The sequence below is a fragment of the Mandrillus leucophaeus genome, unplaced genomic scaffold (assembly GCF_000951045.1).
Source record: "Mandrillus leucophaeus isolate KB7577 unplaced genomic scaffold, Mleu.le_1.0 Scaffold161, whole genome shotgun sequence".
Taxonomy (NCBI): Eukaryota; Metazoa; Chordata; class Mammalia; order Primates; family Cercopithecidae; genus Mandrillus; species Mandrillus leucophaeus.
The window spans coordinates 1,760,831-1,780,607 of NW_012101599.1; the positions used below are offsets into that span (position 1 = coordinate 1,760,831).

The following is a 19,777-nucleotide window of genomic DNA, read 5'->3' on the forward strand; positions in this document are numbered from 1 at the left end:
TGAATAACAAAAATGCGATTACTGTGATTTTATACTTTTTCTATGGGAGAACAACCCCTACAAGCTAAATCAGGTCAAGTGTGGTGGTGCAAACAAGGTATTAACTAGACAGCTTCTCTTTGTCCAGGCAGAGTCAGTGGTGCTCCCTGGGATCTGTCTGACCTTGTACCTCTTCTGTTCCAGGTGGTGGTGATCTTCCTTTTTCTGGGCTTGCTGGGGGTCAGCCTTTATGGGACTACCCGAGTGAGAGACGGGCTGGACCTTACGGACATTGTACCTCGGGAAACCAGAGAATATGACTTTATTGCTGCACAGTTCAAATACTTTTCTTTCTACAACATGTATATAGTCACCCAGAAAGCAGACTACCCGAATATCCAGCACTTACTTTACGATCTTCACAGGAGTTTCAGTAACGTGAAGTATGTCATGTTGGAAGAAAACAAACAGCTTCCCAAAATGTGGCTGCACTACTTCAGAGACTGGCTTCAAGGTAAGACGCCGTGGGAGGGCTTTCGTCCTTTTGCTCTTCTGCATGTTCAGCTTCAACAGGTTCTTTTGTCCTGATTGTGAAAGTGTTAGATTAGAATGTAGCACTAGAATGTAACACTGACGTGTTTCATGGACTTGTAAGAGTTGCTCAAGAGTCTTACCTGGACTGTTTCTGCAGCAGCCTCCCAGCTCTGGGTTTTCCCTGTAAAATGATGCAGATAATTCAGACGAGCTTCTGTGGGAAGGTACAGATGTACGTTAGGAAAAGGGGAGCATGTAACAGGTGGAGCCGAGGCTTCTGGTGCTTTCCTCTTGGATAGATGGTGGCTAGTTTGGTGACCACATGAAATCAAAGTGTAGCTGGGATTTCCAGACTGATTGCCAAATTATAGCTTACTGTAGCAGGAGATGCTAGATAAGCAGTGGACATAGTCTTAAACTCCATATTTTGACCGTCCTTTAAGAAGTTATTTGTCTATTTCTAATTGACTTTGTTTTTAGAGCAGTTTCAGGTTTTCAGGAAAATTGAGCAGAAGGTGCCGAGATGGCCTATGTCCTCCTTCCTCACCCATACACAGCCCCCCACTATAAACGTCCTGCAGCAGGGGCTGCATTTGTTACAGCTGACGAACCTGCACACTGTTACCCAGGCTCCATACTTTACGGCTGGGTTCATTTTGACCATTTCGTGATTTGGTACATGAAGTAAAGTTATAAATGTTTAATCACATTTCACACTATTTTATAAATAATCAAATTCTGCTTTAAAATGCCCTTCTTCGTGGGGTGCAGTGGCTCACACCTGTAAATCCCAGCACTTTGGGATGCCAAGGTGGGCAGATCACCTGAGGTCAGGAGTTCGAGACCAGCCCGGCCAACATGGTGAAACCCCATCTCTACTAAAAATACAAAAATTAGCTGGGCGTGGTGGTGGGTGCCTGTGATCCCAGCTGCTCAGGAGACTGAGGCAGGAGAATCACTTGAACCTGGGAGGTGGTGGTTGCAGTGAGCCTAGATTGCACCATTGCACTCCAGCCTGGGCGACAAGAGCAAGACTCCATCTCGAAAAAAAAATAAATAATAAAGTGCCTTTATTGGTTTCTTTGCTCTTAGAAATGTTTCTAGAAAATATTCATCAGCTGGAGGGGAAAAAAAGTCTAAATTTCCTCCTGACCAACTGCATAGAAATGTATGCAGTGATTCCAAGAACATCTGTTCATTTATTCTGCGTTGACACATGCAAAGCCAAGTAGAGAATCAGGATAATTATCCACCCAATTCAAGCAAAAACGCTTTTACTGGAGTACCAAATCATTATGGCCCCCAACATTTTTTGGCTTAGATTATCCAAATGATTGTCTTAATTTCCCACTTAATTAGGCTTGTTTAAACACAGATGTAAGTGCCTTTTTTGGTCTGAAGTCAATACACTTGTATGTAAAGACTCGGCAGCCAGTTTCCCTGAGAGTTTGCAGGAAATGGTCAACTTGAGGTTGGTGGAGGATGGTTCCGTACAGCTAGCTTCTGGCCTTGACTTGCGTTTACCAGAACTTTCTGCCTACACGTATACCCAGTTTGACTTTCCTTTTGGAGGAAGGTAAAGAGAACATGCCATGATTATCTATTAACAGCCTCCTGAGACAAACGTGAATCTGTTCCAAGCTTTATTTTTCACATTTAGTTTAGAAAGCAATGGTTTTCGGGATAATGAGTTAAAAGAGAGACAGTGGAGAGAGTCCCTGCTTTTCATTTTCCCTGCATTGACCAAAGACATGCAAATAACTTGCCACAGATAACAAAGAGATCTGCTGTGCCCTGCCAGTCTCTGAGCAGAGGAGGGTTACTGTACAGGGTATTTCAGTGTCTTTGGCCACTGCTCTGGAGGCTCAGTGTGGCATGCTAGGCAAGGATTGGGAAGGGGGTAGAGGGGGATTGTCTTAAGGCCGTGCAGGGGGTTAACCTTTTTATAGAGCATTGTAGATCATCTCTATACATTTCTTCCTTTATAGATGTAAAGCAGCTGGACTTGAGATTTCTTTTTTATGGTGCATTGGAATCATGTTTTGATTGCTATGTGAACGGCATACACCTAGACCAAGTGAGATCCATTGGTGCTGAGCAGTCAGGGTCCCAGGCAGCCCTGGGACTCCATGACTGACTCTTATAGGGTCCACTAGAGCACTCAACACAGAATGACCAGACCCGGGAGCCCTTTGCTGCCTACACGTTCTTCAGGCCTGTTGAGTGGTTGATGTGGTCTTTGAACATTTTCTCCAAGGAAACAATTAGCCTTGAGTCAGCTTTCCTTGCTGACATTTTTGTGTGGTTTTTAAATGGGGGGAGCCTCATTGGTTTTTAATGGAATTCCCCTTAAAACCATGTTATCTCATTGGTCTTTATCAACATTCCAAAAGTTTATCTTTGATTTGTTTTACTCCTCAAACTATATAATGGTTAATTTCAGAACTGTCCCACATGTCACATCTTAAAACATACATGCAAACAAGGCGGAGTCAGATCAAAATCATGCCTCAAATCTTGTGCAAATGTGTTCCTTTTTATTTCACACTGGATTATGCAAACAAAATTGTGATTAACATTTTACTTCTGGGGTTCCATAGCTGAAGGAAAATGGGCAATCGGGGTTACTCCTTTAGGCCAGAACTTTACACTAGAAAATAATTACTAGCACAAGGTATTCATAAGGGGAGAACTTCTAGCTGACATGTTAAGATTTGCTGTAAAATAAGTAAAATGTCACAGTTTTCTAGAGTGTGCGTGCGTTAGAATATGAAGCACTGGATAAGGGGCAGTGGAAACCCAACCTTATCCCTTGTTTTGTGTCCAGGGTCGTACCTTGTACATGTGCTTAGGCCAGCCCATTGTTACTTGAGCTTTTTGGTGATTCATCAGAAAATACTGTAGTAATGGGGAAAGAACTTAACTGTTCCATAAAGTCGATCACTGTTTCGTATTCATCTTTGAACCCCTGGTAGAGTGAATGGCACCTAAGGGACCAGCAGTGTAGATTCTGAGTTGAATCCAGTTTCCAACAAGGCTGACTTCCCCAAATAGGTTCTTTCTTCCTTTGTTTCACCCTCGGGTGTCCCAGAAGTCTTTGTGTGTGAATATCGTAAAACCGCCCTCAGATTTTGGGGACCCTGTTTGCCACCAGATGTTGTTGATGCTGGAGTTGAATCTGCTTGTCTTACTCCTGCCTTTGACACATCTTTGGGTACCACGGTGTGTCCCGGCACTGTAGGCCAGTGAGTGGCTCCGTCTGCCTCTGCTGACTTGCTGCCTGGGTTTGAGCTCCGTCCAACGCTCACCTGCTGCGTGGCCTTCTCCAGGCTCCCCTCTCCAAGCCTCAGTTCCTCCATGTGTGAAGCCGGAGTGACTAACTGTAACGGGGCTGTCCCTTGGTTGCTGTGATGCCCAGCGCTGCCCCACACTCACCAAGCGTGAGCCTGTCTTCAGGATTAGCCGGTTAAGGGAGAGGGGCTTAAAGCCCAGGACGCGCCGTGACGTCATGAAAACTGTTACGGCGAGGAAAACAGATGAGGTCTCCCTTTTTGAGGGGAAAGGAGGAGCGGTAATTTTTCTTCTCCGGTTCACTTTTTTTCAAAAACAGGAAGAAAGGGCTTTCAGTAATAACATAACATCTGCTCGGTGCTGTGTGTGTGCATGCCTCCCTATGAAAACTGTGTGTCTGAGAGGTACGCGGCCCACCCGGTGGTCTCCTGTCCCATCTCCCCTCCACGCTCACCCCGACACGGCCTCCTTTCGTTACTGTCATCCCCAAATTGTTCCTCTAGCCAGTCGTGTCAGAAGGAGGGTTTCACTTCTCAGAGAGACGGAAGGGGGCCTGTGCTCCCCCTCCCTCCCCTCACTTCAGACCCCAAGAGCTTAACCATTCTGAGCACTAACGCAACCAGATTTTTTTTTGAAGCCTTTGAAGTCATCCAAGGCATGTCCTGAAATGAAATAAACCCTTCTCCCTTCTTACTAGCCGTGTCCAACCCATACATGTACAGCTTGTTCAAAAGCTGTGGTTTCCTGAGCTGCTGGGGTTGGGAGATCTACTTGGGAGGTGGCTGGGAGGGGCAGGGGTGGGTGAGGGGGTGGGGGTGTCCCGGAGAGCCTAAGGCCGGGTCACCGGGGCCCTGTTTTCTCTTCCAACACGCTTATCTCTTTACAGCTGCAGCCAAACCGTCAGGTCTGTAATGATGGTTTTGATTACCGAGGCCAAGCGCAGCTGTGTGTGGTGGACTGGCGGGCTTGCCCATCCCCCAGGCCCAGAAAGCTCTTTCCTCCCCTCCCCGGCTTGTGGTTTGTCATCTGTTCTCACAGAGCCTCCTTGTATTGGCCTGTGGCTTCCTGTTCTCAATCGGATCCAAATTTACCCTGTGAGGTATTTCCCTGCACGCACATGAGCGCCTTCCCTTCCTTCTCCTCCACCCCCTCTCCCGGGGAAGGGTGGCAGAGAGGAAGAGAGCAGTCGAGAGTGAATAGGTGTTGGCTGTGATCTTTACACGACCTGGCAGCGGATCCCACAGCTTGTGTTCGCTCCACAAGTCGAACAGATGGAACAAATTGACAGAATCGTGTTCGCTCACCCTGGGCTCCAGAAGCAGCTGAGCTGCTGTTTGAAGTTGGGAGTTGGAGTATGCTTTTCCCCTCCGCGTGGAATTTCTGGGTGTGCTGAAGAACCCGTGACTTAGCACCCCGAGTGGCACGAAGTGGGGAATGACCCTGGTGGGTATGTTTCCGCCGCGCTCCTGCCGCCGTTTGTAATTGTCATGGGGCGGAAGGAGGAGAGCGGTTTTCCTGAAGGTAAAACAGGAGTGTTTGTTTCACAGAAACAGATCATCTCCTTCCCCGTTTTCAGCAGTGGCTGCGGTTCATTCATGAAAGTCCAGTGCTGTCAGTCAAAGTGGATGTGGAACAGAGGGCGTGTTTGTGACGGGCGCCTGAGCCCCTGCCCTGCTCCCTCTCCTCCGCCTCCCTCTCCTCCGCCCGCCCCGCGGCGACCGGGTCCCTCCGGCTGCGAGTTCTAACGCGTCACAATCGTTTGCCGTTTCTAGGACTTCAGGATGCATTTGACAGTGACTGGGAAACCGGGAAAATCATGCCGAACAATTACAAGAACGGATCAGACGATGGAGTCCTTGCCTACAAACTCCTGGTGCAAACCGGCAGCCGCGATAAGCCCATCGACATCAGCCAGGTACCGCAGCTGCTGCGCACCGAGGGCGCGTGCCCTGGCGGAGGCCGCTTCACAGCCTGTGACCCCACCCTGTGCTCTCTGGAGACCTGAGGCACCGGGAGCTGGTAGAAGGAACACTGGGTCACTCTGCTTCACCTCCTCCCACCAGCGGACTGTGTGACCTCAGGCCAGCCAGGGCGCCTCGCTTTCCTCATCTGTCAAATGGGGCAGGCGTGTTCCTGCCGCCAGAGCAGTGGTCAGAGCGAAGTGCAGCCGAGAGAGTGCAGGCTCTTTCCAGGGCTGGAAGTGCAGCAGCGTGTGATCCTTTCAGTTCCAGGACTCGGTACCATGTTGGCCTTCATGGTATTCAAGCTTGGAAAGATGGGTTTCTTGGGTAGCGGTCATTTGGATGAGCAGAATTTGGGGTAGGTGGGTGGGTTAGGAGATTGGAGAGGTGATAGCAGGATAGGAGGGTTTGTTAAATTTGAGATCTCTGGGTGGCCCTGGCCCCAGGAGTAGACAGATCGCTCTGTGATGAGTGAAGCAAACAGAAACGTGCACCCTTGGAATCGGAGTGGCCACGCCATTCTGCTCACTCCTGCGGTAATAACTGTGTCTGTTTGGGAATCATATTCTCCACCTGTGTCTGCATCTTCTTCCTGCTGTTTGGTTTCCAGCATACCCCTTTTGGTTCCGCAAGTATGTTCAGGAGTGTGTCCGGGCTCTTTCCGTTGCACGGGGCCCGGGCTAGGGCTGCTTCAGCTTCCTCAGAGCCTCTTCCCTCGGCTCTTTGTAGCTTGCTTGCTTCACCTTCAGGCAGAAAACCGTCATACTAATGATCTTCTCAGCAGCTCTGTTTATCGTCTCCCCTTTTTTGCTGGCGTTCAAGGTGACAGATTTACAAAGTACATTGTTCAGAGTTGTTAGGGAGTGTGAAACTCCGAGCTCACAGCAGCAGGCAGCAGACCGTCATGTTTCCCAAGGATGCGGGCAGAGGAGTCTGCCTCAGAGACACCAGGGAGGTGCCCAGGCAGCGGGGTTGGGCGAGGGACCAGGGACACTGTGGGACAAACGGGATTGGGCCGGGCCCCCAGATATCATCTCCGCCTCCTGGGAGGGAGAAGGGCGTGCCTCATGCATGGAGGCCACGGGCTGCACTGTGTGATTCCAGGGATGTGTTGAGGACGTACAGTTGTTACATATCCTGTGGATTAATTGAATCCAGATTCCCGAAGTCCATTTCTCTCACTCTCTCCCTGCTCCTTTTTCCTTCACTCCTTCTCTGGGAGCTGCTGTCACTGGTGTTTTTCATTTTGTTTTAAAAAGACCCAAAGTGAGGAACGAGGCCCGAATCTAAAATAAACAGGAAACAGAACTTTTCTATGTGTATAAAATATACATACACATACCGAGTCCCACAGAGCTCCCCACCTCAGCCCACAAGCCCTCCTGCAGAGGGAGCACATTTGGCCACGCAGACGACGCGGCCTGCCGAGTCCAGCGACCTCCGGGAACGAGATCGCCCCGCGAGGCCGAGGGTGTACACTCGTCCCTTGCACTTTCTGGCACTGGGCATTTTTTGAATCCACAGGTCATAGGAGGCTAGTGTTAGCAAAATTTATACAGATGTTGTTTTATTTTTATAGCTCTCCTCCATTTACTGGGTGGCATTTCCTTCAGTGTTAACAACAGAGGTTAACTGCACACAGGCGTGCATGGGGATTCTTGCCAGGTTTCTCCCCCTTCCCCTCCTATAAATATGTTTCTCCAGATTGTTCATTCTCTGCCTTGGCTGCAGACGGTCTTTTAGCGTTCAGATTTAATTGGTTCAGCCAATTCCTGGGCCATCTGCAGAACTGTGTTTGTTATAAACACGCCAATGATTGCATCCTCTGATAAGTGCACATTGAAAGAAATCAAAGGTGTTCTGATGGGATTTTCGACACTTTGAACAGTGGGCATTCTATCCTTTGTTGTGATGCTGGTGCGAAGCTCGGCTTCTGTGCTCTCAAGGCAGAAGTGTGTTTACCCCCAGCCCCGTTCTCAAAGGCCTCTGTTCTTCCCGTTTTTGTAGTTGACTAAACAGCGTCTGGTGGACGCAGATGGCATCATTAATCCCAGCGCTTTCTACATCTACCTGACGGCTTGGGTTAGCAATGACCCTGTCGCGTACGCTGCCTCCCAGGCCAACATCCGGCCGCACCGACCGGAATGGGTCCACGACAAAGCCGACTACATGCCTGAAACAAGGCTGAGAAGTAAGTAGTGTTTTATCGGGGGCGCTGGGAGCTTACAGAGGTGCCTTCCCTGGTTCTCCGAACTCAGCCACAGCCTTCGTCCGTTGACACTACCCAGGGTTCAAAAGTGTAAACAGAACAATCAATTTCTTCTCGTTTAAAACTCCGGGAGACAGACAAGGATGTGTAATGGGATACAGCCCCACACTCTATCACGTTGGGAAGCAAGCGTCTCGTCTCCGTGCGTAGCTTCAATGCTAAGACGCTCATTAGGCGCTGCTCTCGCATGCCAGCTGTTCCCTGTGAACACCGGGGACGCCTCCAGGTTGAGTGTTATTTTACTATTGCAGAGTTTTATCGCTGAGGATTATATGTTTATCTTCACTTTGTCAACTCTGGTGTTGAAGGGATTTTTGGCACATCGGGTCATTCCTATAAGCCACCAAGCACCTGCACTCTGTCAAAGCTGTTTAAACCAGAGCGGAGAAGTCTGTATACAACAGTGTCCTCTTCCTTGCACCTCTCAGCCCAGAGTTTGAAAGGTGGTTCTGTGTGGATTTCATTTGCGTTTCTAGTGGAGATATTAGTAGCGTATGCTTTGGATACCGGGCCAAGGGAGGATGTGAGAGAGAAGACGGGTCCCCTTGCAAACATGGCTGGAGACTCAGCGAGTAGTGCTTCCCGGGATCTAAACCCCAGAGCCCTGTGGCAGGCAGCCAAGGCTTGTCTTAATGAAAATTTATAGTTGAGATTATAATAGGGCAAATCATGTTTAGCAAGTCAACTGAATGACCCCAGAGGGTCTGGAACACACAACGGCAGTAACTAAATGCTTGTTGTGTAAGGATTTCTTCCCCTGTTGCTGAAGACTTAGCATTGCATTAGAAAAGAAGCATACAAGGTTTAAGTTTGTTCAGTCACTAAAAGGATAAGCATTTTTCTCAGGAAAGCAGGACTCTCGAGTTATTTTGCTCTTGGAGGTGATTGAATCAAACTACGTGAACTTGGTATTTTCATGTGTGTCAAGAGAACAAAAAATGTTCCCAGAATGTAAGCCTGGAGTTTTTACACCCCTCAGAAAGAATGACTGCTGGAAGATTAAAATTGAATGTTAAAAAATACACAGATCACAGAGTTAAACGTTTTTAAACCAAATGGGAAGATTGTAAAGGCCTGGAGGCTGTGATCAGCATTGTTTGTCCTTTGTATCATGTAGAAGAGCAGTCAGTAAGCTTTCATGCAAAGTTCTTCTCTCTTTCCATTGAAACTGGGATGCTCGTCTCCCCTGGGCTGCTCCTAACCTGTGCCCTTCTCTGTCCAGTCCCGGCAGCAGAGCCCATCGAGTATGCCCAGTTCCCTTTCTACCTCAACGGCTTGCGGGACACCTCAGACTTTGTGGAGGCGATTGAAAAAGTAAGGACCATCTGCAGCAACTATACGAGCCTGGGGCTGTCCAGTTACCCCAACGGCTACCCCTTCCTCTTCTGGGAGCAGTACATCGGCCTCCGCCACTGGCTGCTGCTGTTCATCAGCGTGGTGCTGGCCTGCACGTTCCTCGTGTGCGCCGTCTTCCTTCTGAACCCCTGGACGGCCGGGATCATTGTGAGTGTGTTATAAGGGGCTTTGTGGAAGTCAAATTCCTTTCGGCATAGCTCTTTCTGCAGCCGGGAAGTTAGGTTTATGTCTGGGCCTCTGGAGGAGGGTATAGCTTGCATCATCCGTAATATGTTTATTCTACTGGAGGTGGTGAGGGCCATGGTTAAGGTGGAACCTCTAATGGCCTCATTCTTAGGTCCTCTCTCCCGTAGCTTGAAGATTTTTGTGGAAAGATAGGGGACTTTTTAAAGCACACTTTCCATCACAACTCTGAGCATGTATTAAATCAAAATACTCAAAGCCTAGCTCATTTTTTCTTTAATTGAAAAGTGTCATTCTGTGACCTCATCCAGGCCTAATAATAACATAGCAGGTTCTTCTACATTTAATATGGGGGGACAATCAGAGAAGTTAGGACAGTGACATATGGAGAAAATGATTTTGTGTGTTTTAAGTCCTGGGGGAAAATGATAAACTAATATTACGAGCCTGTTTTTTGGCATCCCTTCTCCAAAATACTCTCAGATTTGACGTAAGTTTCATGTAAAGTCCAATAAAACCGTGGCAGTGTTTAAATTCTGTGAACTGTGGTGTAGCCTTTAAAATGCCAAAATTATAAAAACAGAGGCCAGATTTTGTGTCTGCACCCTGAGTCTGTGCAGCAGGTACGTTAAAAGGTAAATGTTTAGTCTGTGAGAGTTTTCATGGCACTTAGCAATTGATGTTGTCCATCTTTCATCATTCCTTCCCCTCCCTCCACTGCTGCCCACCGCCCACCCCCAGAAAAGAAAGATCATTTTTCTCCTTCTCTTCCATCTGGGTAACTTGTTGTTTATTTGTATCTTCTCCCCTTTGGACCAAGAAACCCCAAATCTAACTCACAGATTTCATTTCCATTTCCCCACAAATTTTTACAAGGAAGATGAAAGGCAAGAAGCTTTTCCTTGGATTTGGCAATTGGCTCAGTCCACCCCAGCTGTCCCCAGCTCTTCAAAGTGCAGGGGTCCTGTAACCCGACACGCGTCAGCTGACGACGACCTCCCCGCTTACCTGGCCCCCAGATCATCTTCACTTACCCTGCAGGTTCGCCCACAAAAGCAAAACTACTTTGACCTGCAAGAACTTTTATTCACCCCGTCCCATCCGCTTTCTTTAGAACGGAGAGTGAGGCAACCAAATACTTAATGATGGGTTCACGGATGGTTTCTGACGACTGAGACCCAAGAGGAGGAGAGATGGATCTTGTTGTAATCTAGGTGACATTCGTAGCTGAGTGGTGCATCCATGCTTGTGTAATTCCTCGTGGATTGCTGTGGTGGAGTCGTTCTGTATGTTTTTTGCTGTCTCCCGTCAAAGCGGGAAGATGAATTAGGCAGTAAAGGTGGTGTCCAGAGTTAAAGCAAGTCAGTCCGTTCATTGTTTTGATCTGAACCGAGGACACCTTAGCCCTCTGGCGGCCTCCCTTGTGGGCAGCCCCGGAGGGTGACCTGCCCGCCCACTGACCACTGTGTGCCCCACTCCAGGTGATGGTCCTGGCACTGATGACGGTCGAGCTCTTTGGCATGATGGGCCTCATCGGAATCAAGCTCAGCGCCGTGCCCGTGGTCATCCTGATCGCGTCTGTTGGCATAGGAGTGGAGTTCACCGTTCACGTTGCTTTGGTATGGGAGACGTTTGAAGCAGAAACTTTGTGAAAAACAATGGCTCTGTTTGTTTCCAAGTGGGAACCTTGGCATTCTCCCTGTGCATGGCAGCGAAGAGGCCTCCGGGCACAGGGGCCCCCTAGGAGAGTCTGTGAGGTTTCTGGATTCCTTTCCCTCGAGGGAGGCTGAGGAGAGGGGTGCGGAAGGTACATGGCAGTGGGCCCTGTCAGCCGTAGGCAGTGCAGGGTTGGTGTGTGGGAGTGGGCCTGGAAGGGCCGTGCTCACCTGACGTTGACTGTCGTTATACCCCCATGATTCCTGACATTGTGACGTTTGTTCGTAAGGCAGATGATGCGGTGAGTGTGTGGGTGGGCATACACAGTTTTAAAAACAACAGGAACAGTGGGGATAAAATGAGACCATGCTCACAGGCTTGGGGATGGCATCATTGAGGGTGAGGTGAGCTGGCAGCCAAGGAAGTACCCTCGGGCTTAGGAGTGGAGGCTCCATTGTTCAGCCCCGGGGAACTGGCTCTTCTCCCTAAGCCCACCCAGCTCCTCAGACCTCCCAGCCTCTGCATTCACGACAGCAGAAAGTAAGAGAACCAGTGTTGCTTTCAACAGACATTTTTTCCCCTTTCTTTTTCTATGCCTTGCCCTGTGAATGCTTTGTTGGAGGTAATTAAACTTCAGAAGGAATCTTTAGCCCAAGAGATAAATCTGTCGTATACTTTTATGGAAGAATTATCCAAAACCTCACAACTGTGTAAATTATGTTCCATCTGCAGATTAGAGCCTAAGAATTTGGGGTTATCGGTAGGCATTCGATAAATAAATGCGTTCACCTATTAAATACCGAGGTACGAAATACCTTAGCTAGGAAGCCAGCGCTGGGCTTGGACCGAGTCACTTCCGCCATTGCTTTTGCAGTCTCCAGCGTGGGTTCCCTTTGGGCTCCGCACACGGCACATGCATGTCTCCACACAGGCCGCAGCCTTGTGCCTTCTGCAGTCTCTCCAGGGCTATTGTGATGCAATTGAGAGATTGTAAACTTTTGTGTTTTGGAAGGAACGTTTTGTTGAAGTTATCCCATTTTTTTACAGTGTATCATAAAAAGCCAATAATACAGAAACAATATTCTCTAAATTTTGAGCCTGCTCAAATTATTTTCTTCCTTTGAGCTGGGAGGAGGGACTATTTTTTAAAAAAGAAGAGTGCCAGCCTAGAGTTTAGAAAACCCATAATTCTAATACAGTTCTTCAAAAGGGAGATAAATTTGCATGTGAGTTAAGAATCCACAAGTTATTTTATTCTGATGCAAATGGAAACCACCTTTTTTGGAAGCTAGCATGGCAAACAGTTCTCCAGAGCAGATTTTTACCATGGAAATGCTCACTACAGTCTCTCAACTCCAGGACCTCGAGTCCAAGCCATTTTCAGTATTCCCATCCTCCGTGTGAAACTGCATTTGGAGTTGCCAGTTACTGCTCTTTCGAGGTTTGTAAAATGGTGGAATAAGGCTGTGAAGAAGTCTCTTCTTCCACGGATGTCTTCGGGAAATCAGTGGGTTCCCGTTCATTTGCTGTCTTGATAACACAGAAGCAGCGTGTGACGGGGTCATCACAACGTGGCCCTTATGGCCTCGTGGCCCAAATACGACGTAAGGCAGCATGGCTAAAAACCCCACTGGTGCCTTCTGCCAGGAGCCGAAGGCAGCCATACTGACCCTAGCGTCTTTACCAGCTCTGAAAGAGTAGAACCTGCTTGAGAGAAAAGTAGGAAAACTCTTAGCACACCTTTGTATATTGGTATTTTTTCATCTGTTAGGGAGAACGACCGTCTCAGTCCTTCTGCGGGTCGGTAAGGCGTAGAAACGCATCCTGCCAAAGACACCCAGCGCTCTCCTCTCGGCGTAACGCGGAACAGCCTGAACCTCAGAGAGAGAACTTGTGCCAGGCTTAACACTCCCTGCAGGGGTCACACGTTCAGGCCAACAGTCTGATCTTCCAGAATTTACTCTGCAAAGTTCCCATTAAGTATCAACAGCATTCCTGGCCTGGAAGAGCTTTAGGACTGCAGGAGAGACAGGGATGTGTCCACACAGCATTCGAAAGGGCTTGATTCAAATGTACAGTCCTGTGTATTTCTTGCAATACTCTCATAGTGCTTAGATGTACTACAAACACAGCCTGAAACAGCGACAGAAGGTCTCACCTCTGCATAATCGTGAGGACGTGTGTGTAGCACCCAATGACTTGGGACACTGAGCTAAGCTCTTGGCCATCCAGTGCATTAGCCAGGATCCTGTTGCTGTGGGAATTGGAGGTCTCACCTGTGAGTGGGGTGAGATCATTTAAGCAGGGGAAACTTAGGGGTGAGTAGCAGTGAAAAGAAGGGGACATTTCTGTCCATTTTATATAGTTTTGGTTTTATCGTGTTCAAGATTTATGTCAACACCAAATATGACCCAGTGTCATGAAGAGGTCATCTTAGTTTAAGTCTAGATGCAGCTAGTTGAGCTACTCTGATGACACTTCGTAGCAGCTGAAACAGCAAGGTGTGAGCAGTTCTGAGAGCTTGTAGCATTTAGAACAGAGCTGAGCACTTACCATATGAAGTCCAGGAACCTGATCTTGTGAACATCCTCCTTGCACAGGCCTTTCTGACAGCCATCGGTGACAAGAACCGCAGGGCTGTGCTTGCCCTGGAGCACATGTTTGCGCCCGTCCTGGACGGCGCCGTGTCCACTCTCCTGGGAGTGCTGATGCTTGCGGGATCTGAGTTCGACTTCATTGTCAGGTAAGCAGGCGTGTGCAAGGAGACATGTTTTAAAAATCATTGTTATTGGGCCGGGTGCAGTGGCTCATGTCTGTAATCCTAGCACTTTGGGAGGTCGAGGCAGGTAGATCACAAGGTCAGGAGTTCAAGATCAGCCTGGCCAAGATGGTGAAACCCCATCTCTACTCAAAATACAAAAATTAGCCGGGCGTGGTGACGCGCACCTGTAATCCCAGCTACTCGGGAGGCTGAGGCAGAGAACGACTTGAACCCAGGAGGCGGAGCTTGCAGTGAGCCGAGATCGCACCACTGCACTCCAGCCTGGGCGACAGAGTGAGACTCCGTCTCAAAAAAAAAAAAAAAAAACATTATCATTAACTCAGGCGATCTTGGTTGCTTATTTCCTTCTGTATCTGGTAGATTGCAGCATCTCGTCATTGTGACTCTGCTTTCTTTTGAATTTGTTAACTTAGAGATACTCAGAGGTATGAAGACAGGTTCTCTTCTAGAGCTGTCTTGGGGAATATCTTGGAAACAGAAGATAAAGGGTTTGGGCCTGGCAGCAAGGACAATTCCACAGCTTGAAGCCAAAGGATCACCCAATAGGTGGCCCATTATTGGTGTCTCAGGTTAGAAACATCGGTAGAAAGAGATGCCAGATTTGACCGATGCTCCCTCTCCTTCAGACTGTAGAAAGGAAAGCTTAACAATACCTAAATTTTTCACCTGACTTTATTCTTCTAAGAAGTGAAAATGATGTGCCCAGATTTCATATTCGAGTCCCCACAATTAGGAAGCGTTCAGCATTGGACTTTGGTGTCAACTCTTGGGAATCTAAGCCTAGTTTGGATCTCAAGGCAAGTCATTTCCAGTTGATTTAATTAAGAATATGACTTTGTGAAATATAAAAGAACAGTGAGTTTTCCTTCTGAAAAGAATTTGAGAACTGCAGAGGAGGAAGCCACTTGCTATTTTGAGCAGCCTCCATAGCTTTGCGAGGGAGCTGCTCTCGGATGGAACCTGCTGCTTTATGGCGCGCTAAGGCCAGCATCCCCCATAAGTAAAAGATAGTCCAGGATTGGAACCGTGACAGGGCACAACCAGCTGTGAGAAGCGATGGGTTTGTTTGGCTTCAGTGCTGCGAGGTGGCGTGTGCGTCAGAGAGAGAGACAGGCTTCTCGTCTTCGAGTAAAAAGAAGACGGTTTCAACTAGAAGTTTTAGCCAAAGTTTTATTACGGGAGAAAGATGAGTCCGTGGGTTGGCCTGTGGCAAAGCCCACTGGGCGGTTTGGCATCGTGGAGGCTGCCTTCCTAGAATGAGTACCAAGCTTGCTTGTTGCAGTTTTTGCGTAGAGTGATGGTGAAGTGGGATCGCTGTAGACCAGCGCTTCTCACACCGATGTGCTGAGGAATCATCTGAGGCTAAGTGCAGGGCTGATTTCCGGGGGGAGGGGGCGGGAGGCGGGGTGAGGGCTGGGTCTGCATCTCCGGCTACCTCCCTGCAGTGTCCATGGAGCTAGACTTCTCAGCACAAACTACTGCTAAGCCAGCAAGCCAGTTCCTAAATTCCTGTTTGCCAATACCAAATAGATCGTTGCCCAACTGAGTTAAATGTTTTGGTCTACGTTTTATTTATTTTAGTTCTTAGTTTGATTTTAGCTTTTCCTTTGTTCTTAGTATCCACTTTTTCAGGCACTGACGTATTATCGCTATGATATAAAAGCCCAATGTCAAGTAGAGTTTCTTCTGCATATTTACTTTCTCATTTAACACAAATATAACAAGCACCTCGTAAGTGCCATTTGCACAACAGCAAATAATGGGGACCCCCCATATCCCTCTGTGTAGCTTAAGGTCTTTTGGGGGCAGAGACGAGTTCACAGGCAAAACCAGGGGAAATGCAAGGTGTGCTGTGGTCTCGTGAGTTTCCAGGAGGGTCTCACTCAGCCTTGTGGGGGACGCTGAATGAGGAAACTGAGCCTGAATTAGAGCCCCCAGCTGGAAACCTGGCCGCCAGGATCCCAGCACTCTCCTGTCACCGGGGTGGTTCCCGCCCAGAAATATCAGGGTTCCTCTTTCAAGCACTTAAAAGGGCTTCCCATTTTCTAGAACGGGATGGATTAACCTGATGAAGGCCTCAGCAAGGTCAAATACATGAGCAGACACTGTATATGCTGAGCCGTCAGAAACCTAATTGGCCTGTTTATGCTTCAGCTAGATGGATGGGATGCAAATGTCTTAATGTGGCTGCTGATACGTGCCCCAGCCGAAAGTTCCGGCAGTTTACATTAGACCAAGACACTGGCTGCTTGGCTTTTACTAATGCAGTTCAGAAGTTTTGAGTGTTTACAATAGCTGCGAGGTATTTGTATTTTTGCAGGGATTCTCTCTCCTTTCATCTGATGTCAAAACATATATAGACACGGCAGCACTGGTTGCCTGTTTAATTTTATGAACCAGAGGACCATTAACAGATAGATATCTTGCCTTCCCTCTTCCCAGAACATCCTGATTCTCTCCCCCACCCCAGCCCACTTCCATCCGAGTTGCCCCAGAAATCATTAGCTCCAGAAATGCATCCCTGCGTGGCGTCCGTGCCCTCCAGCCGTGCAGAGTGTCCGCCAGAGGCTGTCCCTGGCTGACAGGTTTACCTTGGTATTCATGAAGGATTCCAGACCTTAGCCCTCAATGGTGGGAAAGCAGAACTACTTGTGCACTCTTCTCCTCTGCCATGGTGCTGCGGCCTTTATGTTTGAATTGGCTGACGCAAAACAAGAGTATTCAGAGATGCTAAATTGTTCAACAAAAGATTGGCCGGCAGAGCAGCCCCGCCATTGTGGAGCGCCCTCGCCCAGCACAATGCCCCGGCTCCCACAGATTGGGCAGCCTTTTCTTTGCAGAAAGCTGGTTCCTGTGTTCTAAAAAGGTTGCAATTGGAGCTATTTGGTAAAACTGGAACTCACAGAATTCTAGGCAGAAAGTTGTGATTAATGAAAGCCCAGGGAAAGCCTTACCTGATACGCTAGAGACTTAATTAGAGATTCTGCCGTAAGATGCAGAAGCATTTCACAGTGGATTAGCAGCCTGCAGAAGGGGGCTGCTTTTCCTCCTGGGCTAAATTGTTTAAATTCTACACCCTTCACTTCATTTGTTTGCTTCTGCTGGGTTTTCGTGAGCGGGGCCCCTCGGCATTGTGTTTGTGCTTTCAGTCTGCCCAGCCATTCAGGTCGCATTCCATATTTTTGTGTTTGTGTAACACATTCATAAATAACATTACATGCCATCAGAGTTCAGCAAATTAACAAACTGATTTTTTTTTCTTCCCTTCATGAACTAACACTCTGGGTTGTGGAATGTAGTCCTCAAAGCCATAAGGTAAAGAATCAAAAACAAAAGCTCACCTTGTGTTGAATGTGAACTGCGGTTGGATAACAGCCTCTTCAGCGGGTGGGTTCTGGTCATTTCTGGCGCTGCCATGCTGCCGTGTCGGGCACACGGAGGGTGGCGCGATCCACCCTGTCACAGCGCCTGTTCCCGTTTCCTCTCGATCTCCCAGGTATTTCTTTGCTGTGCTGGCGATCCTCACCATCCTCGGCGTTCTCAATGGGCTGGTTTTGCTTCCCGTGCTTTTGTCTTTCTTTGGACCATATCCTGAGGTCAGTAGTGACACGGGGATGTCCCACGTGTAGGCCGGCTGAGTGCTGTGTTTCCTGTGCCGCTCTTCATTTCTACACTTAGCTGCCTCCCCACTTGCTGGTCGTTCTTCAGTAAACATCTGGGGCCTGTCTGTTTCCTCCTCGGTGTGCCGGCTTTGAGGGCTGGAGGGCGGGTTTGGTTCGGTTCCTCTCAACCAACCTGTTGCAGCCTGGGTCTTACAGATCTTTGTACAGTAAATGAAGACTTTCCCCTTGAGAGACATAATGGACTTCACAAGGGTAAAAAGTACACATCCCACCTTTCCAGTGTGGAGCAGAGGACAGTTCTGCTCCAGCTGCGGGACCGAGGATCCTCCAGGTGGTAGAAAGGGGGAGGCTAATACGGCACAGTGCGCAGGGCCCCAGGGCAGAGGACAGAGGCCCCTGAATAACACCGTGCTTTGAACTCTGAGCGTGGCCAGCAGGTAAATGGACAAGAACGCTTGTAACATGGAATCCCCTTAAATAGGTGTCTCCAGCCAACGGCTTGAACCGCCTGCCCACACCCTCCCCTGAGCCACCCCCCAGCGTGGTCCGGTTCGCCATGCCCCCCGGCCACATGCACAGCGGGTCTGATTCCTCCGACTCCGAGTATAGTTCCCAGACGACAGTGTCAGGCCTCAGCGAGGAGCTTCGACACTACGAGGCCCAGCAGGGCGCGGGAGGCCCTGCCCACCAAGTGATCGTGGAAGCCACAGAAAACCCGGTCTTCGCCCACTCCACTGTAAGTGACCCTGCGGAACGGGGAGGGAGGGGTCTTCCCACCGAGGTAGTGGGCCCGGTGGTCCAGCGGGGCAGGCACACGGGATGCAGAGATAAAGTACAGGCTAGGTCAGATCCTAGGAGATGGCCAACATTCAACTCTTTTCAACTATAAAAATGCCGTCTTCCTGTGGTTTGATCTCATAAAGGATAGAAAAGGGGCAGGGCCAGTAATGTCACTGCACAAAGCAGTAGCATCTGTCCTGTTCGGGGTGAGGACATTTGGGCTTCAAAGGCCAGAGATAAAACATTCTTTGCCTTTCCCGCCCCCCCCCCTTAAGGTGCATGTCATTTGAGTGATATTTTCTAAAACTAGTAGTATTTTTATTGCCCGTAGAAGTAAGGTTTTTTTCTTCTCTCATTTCTGTTAGGTTTCATTGCCCTTGACACAACGTTCATTATTATTGTCTAAATACTTGACCGTAGCTTTTGTGGCTCCAAGCTCCTGTTCCAGGTGGCAGGAAAGAGCAGAGAGGCCGAGAACCACCCCTGAGTTCTTGGCCTTCAGTGATTCAGGAGGTCACCCGGAGCCTGGGGGCCCCTCCTCGGAGGGCCAGGGACCTGGGTCCTTCCCTCCGCCCTGTGCTCCCTGGGATGGGCTCAGCCCCGAAAACTCAAGGAAGGCTCTGAGGCTCATGTTGCTCCACTGAGGACCCCCTGCTGTCCCTCCAGGAAATGGGTATTCCAGTCCCAGGCCAGAGCAGCCCTTCCGTGAAAGAGAGAAAGGCCAACCAAATAACCTGAATTGTCTTCCTCCTACCCCCCGTGACGACCCCGCTGAGCTGCAGTGTGAATCTGGTTTTGTTCAGCGGGAGCCTAAAAATAGGTACAAGCTGACCGACTTTGAAGTTGGTCACGGTCCTTTTGATTGATGTGGCCACTGTGTTGCTCTGTGCTTTGTATAGAGACGCAGAGACCAGATTCTTCACAATCCGATGAAGCGGGCTGCCCGCCACAGCCCTCCGCGGTGACGAGAGTGCCCTCTGCTCTCAAGGATGGGAGCCACCGGCCACACGTGGCTGGGAGCGCTTGAAATGTGGCCGGGCTACCGAGGAGCTGGATTTCGGATTTTAGTTCATTAAAACTGAAGCAGCCACACGTCTGGAGCGGCTGCTGTGTTGGAGAGAGTAGGCAGAGACAGTCCTGCCAGCGTCCTGCACTCAGGCTAGCCAGGGCCGCACACTTAGCAGCTGTGGGAGAAGAGCAGCTCAGGGCCTGCAGGACTGGACAGGGTAGGGGGGCAGCAGCTTGGATGCTCTGACCACAGCCCACATTTATGGGCAACAGCAGTACGTGTCCAGCCAGCTGTGTCAGAGAAGGCCTGGAAACAGGATTCAAACACCACGCTCCTCTGCCAGGTCCTGGAGGT

General features: G+C 49.1%; 1 protein-coding gene and 1 long non-coding RNA gene across 2 annotated transcripts in view; one reads left to right on the forward strand and one right to left on the reverse strand.

The window, feature by feature from the left end:
* Positions 1-4,133, reverse strand: part of LOC105536602 — a 15,170-nt gene extending 11,037 nt beyond the window's left edge. The window contains exons 1-3 of the long non-coding RNA XR_001005615.1: positions 3,822-4,133; positions 389-694; positions 163-277 (exon numbers count right to left, since the gene is read on the reverse strand). This is a non-coding gene — a long non-coding RNA (uncharacterized LOC105536602). The remainder of the gene's footprint in view (positions 1-162; positions 278-388; positions 695-3,821) is intronic.
* The window catches only part of PTCH1 (patched 1), an 81,190-nt gene that overhangs the window by 55,572 nt on the left and 5,841 nt on the right, over positions 1-19,777 (forward strand). The window contains exons 14-21 of the mRNA XM_011976008.1: positions 184-493; positions 5,577-5,719; positions 7,773-7,956; positions 9,257-9,537; positions 11,055-11,192; positions 13,830-13,972; positions 17,508-17,607; positions 18,116-18,370. Coding sequence (XP_011831398.1) covers positions 184-493; positions 5,577-5,719; positions 7,773-7,956; positions 9,257-9,537; positions 11,055-11,192; positions 13,830-13,972; positions 17,508-17,607; positions 18,116-18,370 — 1,554 coding nt within the window. The remainder of the gene's footprint in view (positions 1-183; positions 494-5,576; positions 5,720-7,772; positions 7,957-9,256; positions 9,538-11,054; positions 11,193-13,829; positions 13,973-17,507; positions 17,608-18,115; positions 18,371-19,777) is intronic.